The sequence below is a fragment of the Dromaius novaehollandiae genome, chromosome 9 (assembly GCF_036370855.1).
Source record: "Dromaius novaehollandiae isolate bDroNov1 chromosome 9, bDroNov1.hap1, whole genome shotgun sequence".
In the NCBI taxonomy this organism is placed as follows: domain Eukaryota; kingdom Metazoa; phylum Chordata; class Aves; order Casuariiformes; family Dromaiidae; genus Dromaius; species Dromaius novaehollandiae.
The window spans coordinates 26,651,906-26,659,333 of record NC_088106.1 but is presented as its reverse complement, the minus strand read 5'-3'; the positions used below and the strand labels follow the sequence as shown (position 1 = coordinate 26,659,333).

General features: G+C 44.4%; 1 protein-coding gene across 1 annotated transcript; it reads left to right on the top strand.

Moving 5' to 3' along the window:
• The first annotated feature begins 634 nt into the window (after positions 1 to 634).
• On the top strand, positions 635 to 1,949 carry GPR148 (G protein-coupled receptor 148). The gene has a single exon (XM_026109777.2). It carries the CDS (start codon positions 894 to 896, stop codon positions 1,947 to 1,949), a length of 1,056 nt encoding a protein of 351 aa, XP_025965562.1. The 5' UTR covers positions 635 to 893.
• The last annotated feature ends 5,479 nt before the right edge of the window (positions 1,950 to 7,428 follow it).

The window sequence follows — 7,428 nt, the reverse complement described above, 5'->3', positions numbered from 1 at the left end:
ACTCTCTCATTGCACCCCCAGGTCTGATACTGAGATCTGGACAGTAAGAGCAGAGCAGGGCTGTGCCAGCCAGCAAACCAAGAATTGGTCTCCAAATGGACATCGGAAATGCCCAGTCTGCTGTAGGGTATGCTGGCAGATTATAGTGCATGTCACTCAGCCCAGACAATTTAGATCGACTGCGAGTCTGTGATAACGGAGAATTCAGTATTTGTGTATTGTGCATTAAAAAAGGCAGGGGAAGGCTTATCATCTATAAATAAGTGATTTAATTCACTGGAGCGAAAATGTTTATCGTCTATAAATAAGATCATTTATTTCGCTGGAGCCATTGCGATACAATTTTACAACAGGATTGAGAGCCATTTTATTGATCACTTCAAATTGATTGTGTTGTTGCATAAAAATGATACAAAATATTATCTAATCACATTTATGGCTCTCCTACATCAGTACACTTGGAATGTTGCTCTTTATCACCTCACATCTGTTTAATCAAGCTAATATTCCATCTGCCTCTTTGGTGTGATAACGTAGTGAGAACAAACTCAAATTACTAATAATGATCAACTCATTCATTTCCTGATCAAAGAGCTAGCTGTGGGATTTAGATTTTTTTTAAAGCACACAAAGATTCATTCTCTTTTCTAAACATTAGATTTTGCAGAAAGAAAAGAAAATCTCTGCTACATGCAAACATATTCTTTGGCATCACAGAATTTGCTTACAGGTTTCAACTTTCTGTCCTTCGGAAGAGCTGGTAGAATTGGCTGCAGAAGTTACTTTGCCTCCACAGGCTTACTGCATCCTCTGCTTCATCTGCCGTTCTAAGGACTCGGAGTAGAAGACCTTGATTTCTTCAAGTCACGCAGTCAGCCCAAAATTCTAAAGAAATGAACTTCTCTGTCTGTGCTTTTGTGAAGAGACTGAATACAACTGCATGCCTCCACAGGGAGAAAGAGCCCAACAGTTCCTCACCTTTGGATGAAGCTTTCTTGTACTATTTGCAGGAATGGAGTCTCAGCCTATCGTACACAAACATGGAGATGTTTTTAATCCCTCCACTTGTTTGCTTCGTGGCAGATGTCCTCATCATTCCTTCCATCTTGTTTGTGATTTTCTCTAGGTTTAGCATCCGTCAGGAAACAAGGTACATGCTGCTGGGAAATGCTTTGCTTTGTGACCTGATATACATTTTGTTCTACACCCTGTCTGCTGTTTTTAATGCAGCAAATCTAAAGCTCCCAAAGGAAGCTTGTGTCCTCCTATTATTTTTGCTGGCACTGGCTTACTGTGGAGGATTGTTCACAGCTGCTACAATGGTCTTGGACACTTACATAGCTGTTTTGTTTCCCTTGCGCTACCTTGCTATCTTGCCGGCTTCACGAACGAAAAAAGTGATTGTATTACTATGGATCTGTTCCGTGGCTTTCCCTGCAGCTTTCTTCTTGTTGCTATGGAGAACTCAAAACTTTATGTCCTGTGTCCTGGAAATGTGCTCCGTTCCAGTGATACTGGTATTAGCGCTGAATGGGACTGATGCTGCAAAACTCTGCTACTGGCTTGCTGCCTCTGTCATCTTTCTCTGTCTGTTTTTAATGCTCTGTTGCTATGTTATTCTGTATTTTAAAACAAGAAAATCAGGGATATGGGAGAGCATCTCCTCTAGAGCCAGTGTGACATTTTTAATGCATCACACTGTGTTATTCTTTTACTTCTCTCCACTGTTGGCTCTTATTGTAGAATCACTCTTGTACATTAATTCTGTCATCGGACTGAAGACAGGAATCTGGGTCTCCCTGGCAATCTGCAATGTCCTGATGATTCTGCCTAAAGTTTTGTTCCCTTTTCTGTATGGGCTCCGGTACAGAGAGATCTCAGCCTCTCTCAAATCCATGGTCAGAAGGAAGCGTCTTTGCCTGGTGTCACCTGGTCCATCGCCATCCTGAGGCAACCAGAGCACAGCAGCAGCGAAGGAGTTGTTCTTCCTTACCTTGTTAGCATGCAAGCCTGCCACAAACCACTCAGCTTCTTTTCCAAGCATGAGAAGGTTGGGGTTGGTCACTCTGCTTCCTTGGTGCCAGAAGGTCACAGATCTTTCATCACATCACAATTTGGGATCACGGCAAACACTGCTCTGAGTGAAATTCTGAGCCGCCTTCTGATGTGGGAGGGCAGTATCTTTTGGAGGAGATACTGAATCAGGGCCATTTCTACCCGTCTATGGTAGATGACTCTCTGGAAAATAAAAACTGAAAAACAGATGGTGCTAAGCAAAGGAGGTAACCACAGGTCTCTCGGTCAGCATCGCCTACAGCAGAGTGGCTCCTTAGCCGAAGGTGCTGTTGCTGTGGCCAGTGACTCATCCTTTCACTCGTGGTGTGTTCTGGCAAGGCCGGCAGCCAGTGCCCTCTTCTGTAAAACACCCTGTGGAACGTGCCTCTGAGAGCTGCCCCCAGCGAAACACGGTGCCTCATCTTGTGTGCAGTGTGCTAGCGTATCATCGGCCATGTGGATTCTGACAATCTGCAAAACACTGAGTTTTCATAAAATCTCAGTCTGATGGGAAATCATCTTTGATCAGCATCTGTCAGGGAGCCCAGCGCGTGATGCTGGCAGGGTGTAGCAGAGGTGGGTTGCTTGGCAAGGGAAAAGGAGCCAGGAGGCGCGGGCGGCAGCCGGGCAGTGCCCTTCCCGGCGGGGTGCAGTCCCTCGGTGCCTGAGACGGGTGAGCAGAGCAGGCGGCTGCAGGGAGCTGGGGGGGGCCCCAAGGCCACATTCCCCAGCGGGGCCTTTGCGATGCAACTGGGCCGAGGCTGAGTCCGGCAGGCAGAGCAGCGGGGCAGGACCAGCGAGGTGTGAGGGCGGTGCAGGCATACCCGCGGTGTGGCCTGCACGAGAGCCAGGGCTTAAATGCCGCTGCTGAGTCCCAGGGGGGGCTTCTGCCAAGCCCCGCTGCTCCTCTGCAGCAGCCTGAGCCTGGGGCACAGCTGCACCGTGGCAGAGCTGGCCCCAGGCACCCACTGCCAGCCCCTAGGAAGGTCGGGAGGAGAGGTTGCAGAGCCAGTGGTGTGCTCAGGGGTGAGAAAGATGGTATCTTGTAAGAGCCTCTTTGTCTTTCAGATTCTTCTGATCAGCTACCTACCTATAGAATATAAGTGAGAGGTTTTTCTGCGCTTTAAAGAAACCAAATTTCCATTAAACATAAATGGCAGCATGGGAAATTTGAGCTGCAGTGCTATACCTCAGACTTGAGAGAAGACCTTTGGGATTTCTGAAGATGATGTTTTTAGAATTTGTTGTGTTTTATATAAAAGTATAGAGTTGGGCTTTTTTTTTAAAAAAAAAAGACTTTAGAAAATGGCCCTTGATTTCACTCTGTGCGATATGTTGCTTGTGTGCAGACTCTCTCCAACTTCTGTGTGCTTAAAGCAATACACAGAAGGTGCGGCGTGTGTTTTTATGGGTATTTCACACTCGTCTGAAGAATCCCACTAAGTGTGAGCCAGGAGGAGATGAGTGTCTGGTTGCATGACATGGTTTTCAGCAATGAAGCTAGTTTTAGAGGTTCCTGCATGTCTCTCCTCATTCCCAAACTGCTTTTGCTCTCCGCAGGCTGCAGTTTTCTGCTCTCTCCAGTTTGCTGATACCGCGGTTGGTGGGACTACAGGTTAGAAATATCCATCCAAAGACAAGTAGTATTGTTTTCGTTTTAACCCACATTATCCCAGGGATCTGTTTTATAGCATGTTCTGCAAATAGCAGTGTCAGCACAACCGAGGCGGTGACAAATCCCATTTCAGAGGTGGGAATGAGCCACTGCAGGGACATCTTAGAAGCTTTGCCTCTAAAGGGAAACTTCTTGTGTAAAAGCACTGCGAAGCTAAAATTGTTTGAAGAGAATAAACTGTATTATTGAATATTTGCTATAACCATGGTTCTGTGCTTCCCCTATTTTGACCAAAATGAATATAAAATTCCTGAGTAATGCTTTCTTTTCCAGAACAAACATATCTTCTCAGTCTTCTTCAATAAAGAATTAGGACCTAAGAAATGCTTTTTACTGGCTGCTTTTATTTTTTTTTCCAAGGTGATCATAGCATGGAAATTTGTCATACTAACTACATCTGTATGAAGAGTTTAGTTTTAGAAGTAGATGGTCTTCCATAACACTAGGAAGGATGGGATAAATATCTGTAGAGTAGATCATGAATTCTCTTAATATGCAGTATGACCAAGAATGGCAGCAATACTGGTAACTCCCAAGGCCTCCTGTATCCCGGGCCAAGGCTTTATGCCTCTGCCCATTGGCAAAGAGGCTGATAACTTACAGGATGTTTTGTCCGTGGAGGATTCTTTCAAGCCTTATTATCTGAAGTTTACCTATTTTGTAAATTCATGCTAAGTAGTAAAGATAACTGTGTAACTCTGTAAAGTAGAGCAGTTTTTTATATGGCCATAGATGAGTTTGAATAGCTACAGCTTAATTCTTTCTGATCTTCCTGCTAACTACTGTCAATTATCCTGTTAATATCCAGGACAAACTCAGATAGGATTATACTGTCAGTTCTGTAACTCTTTCTTACATACACATACATCCCCTGGATATACTTAGAGACAGCTAGAAGTTTGGTGAGATAAAGGAGGACACTGAAAGAAGGAGAAAGTGAATTGATGATTGTGGCAAATCTGTGTGTGTCTGTAATCTGTCTACTGTGATATCATGTGGACCATGCTAAACAAAACATCGGTTGTGGAAATGACCTTCTAAGAAAGATAAATAAAATCATTTTCTATGTGTTCTTTAGATTTTTCCCTAAAGTGAGTGTTTGCATAAAAAAGAGTGGATTATTTTTAATTTGGAAATTAGTTAAGTTGAACTGAATTCTAAAATGGGCATCCACATGGAGGTTTGATGATGCTTTATTAATCCACTTAAAGGCGGATTGGTATTAGATGAGTGAGATTTTCTTAAGCGACTGTGCGGACAAGTCCTTAACACAGAATATTACTGTGCTCTTTGGTGCAGAACCAGTATGGTACAGCATGTGTATGAGAAGCATGCCATACACATGAATCTCTTACCTTCTGGGACTTTCTTCACAAATTTATCTGTATAGGACCAAAGGAGTCACCTGGGCAGTATCACAAACACAAGGTTCACATATTTCTTTTCATAAATGTTTTGAGTTTTATCCTAAAAATATTTAGGCTTCTTTACTTGCCAGAACCTCACAGTTGTGATGAGGAACCATTTTCTAAGGACACCTCCAGATAAGCTCTGGAAACTCAGACTGAGACTATTTACCACAGCTCAGCTATCGACCTCAGCAAGGTCACCTAAGTGAACTTCTTGGGTATCACAGTGCCTGCCCAGCATCTTAGCGTAAACTGAAATGGAGAGCAGTTGACATTAACATGTGATGTGTCAGCTGGGGGCAGTAATCCCTTAATGGATTGCCACAGCATGAGTCATTAAAGGTATCCTTATTTCTAGCCTAAATATAATCACGGTCAGTTTTTCCTCTTCTTTTCTTGTGCCAACATTGTTATTTAGCTTAATGCTGCTCCCTTCCCTCCCTCAGCTGGATTTACAGTACGGCTGACTGCTGTGTGCGGTCTGCAGCCTGCAGGGAGTCAGACCTGCATTGCTTAGGAGCTGGGTCTGTGCCATGCAGCACTTGAGAAAGAAAGAGATCTGTAGTTAGAGCCATGCCTTAAATTAGATCAGTTTCAGTGTCGTGGGATACGAAGAATCTCCTGGCAGGTAAACAAGCATACAGATTTGGATTTCGATTTCAGTACATTTGCTACAGTTTGAGTAATTATTCAGCAAAACTAATTAACCTCCTGCAGTTCTGGTAATTAATAATAAATTTCTCCTGCTCCATCGTTTTTCTTTGTTATTTTCTAAGGGAAGCTTAATGTAGTTATAGGTCAGAAGGAAGCTGGCGTCTGCCTGGTTGCGCTCGAGGGAGCCCTGAGAAGCATGGCACTGTGTTAGGAGAGCAGCAGCACCGCCGGCGCCAGGGCACCGCAGCCCGAGACAGGTCATGTAGCTGCTGCGGGGGTACTCTGCTCTTTGCTTCCACTGCTCGAGTCACTATTTTTGTACTCCGAGATACTGTGTGTCCTTCAGACAGAAACTGTGATTGTGGCCGTTCTCTGTGGGAGGTGGGTATGTGTAACAAAGGAGAGAGAAACCCTGACTAGGAAAAGAAAATTACAGGTTTCCTTGAAACTTGATTTCTGCTGTCTCCAGTCTCCACCCCCATCTCACTGCTGGTAACTGAGGGCACAGCGCTGCCGGTTCTTGCAATTTTATCACAACCCTCGTGACTTCTGGTGTCTTTAAAAAATCACTGATCCTGAATGTTTTTCTTTTTCAGCATGTTTCTAGTCCTTAGGATTGCAACATGAATCTGAAAGGTACAAAGAGCAGGGAGGCAAATGAAAACAACTCTTCATGAGTTCCTATTAAAATGTCAGTATTTCTGAGTGAATTCTGTGTTTCAGAGCGGGAAAGGAGCTAAGCTGTGGTTTTGTGTTCTCCTGCTTGTTGGTGAGGGCCGGCCAGTGCTTGCCCGAGGTCTGCAGGTGTGCCTGGGGAAATGCCGCAGATGAGACGTCTCTACAGAGAGGCCTTTTGCCTGCAAATCTCACTGCAGCCATCTGCCTTCACACTTGACTGAAGGCACATTTTACAGTGGTCATGCTGTTGTCCACTTCCTTGCAGTACTTTTTTTGTTAAAATGTAGGAAGCTTCCCTTAAGGTGTGTGGCCACATTATGAAGTGCAGATGATGCAGAATCTGCCACCATAAATATAATTTACGTTGTATTATAAACTGTAGTTTTTGCTTGCTGAACAAAACTTTGTGGGTTTTTAAACTAGAAAATATATTCACTTCTGCACTAGTGACAAGGACCTGTGCTTCTCAGTGTCATATGTGGGTATAGACAGACTGCTCCGAAGGCCTGAATTGCTAGAGGAGTAACAAGCCTCCCATTCATCGCTTCAGAGCAAGCAGGGTGGATCCCTAAAACTGAGTCCGGGTTGGAAGAGACCATACACCAAACTCCAGCAAGAGGTGCTCCAGGACGTCACTTCAAAGCGTCCTTCCAGTGCGTTCACCAGAATTTTAGTGTGGCAATAAAGATATGGGAAGGCATAAAGGAATGTCTGGCTTTGTTCCTTAGTATACAAGTCAGTTTTCCCAGCAATACTAAGAAGAAAGTCCTGGGAAAGTGAGAAGATTTGGCCCATCCTTTTCAGAGAGCAGCTCATGAATGCTAAGTAGGGTTCTGGTCCAAGTACTGAAATCACTGAGTGCATCTAAGCAAGGACTACATGAACTCAAGGGCTTTCTGCCCTAGCAACCTCTGTCGTTGCTCTGGGTTGGAACGATTTCAGCTGCAGGGGGAGGCT

What these genes read in the sequence shown, in the direction of transcription:
- GPR148 (XM_026109777.2), top strand. Translation starts at nt 894, where the DNA reads ATGAACTTCTCTGTCTGTGCTTTTGTGAAGAGACTGAATACAACTGCA.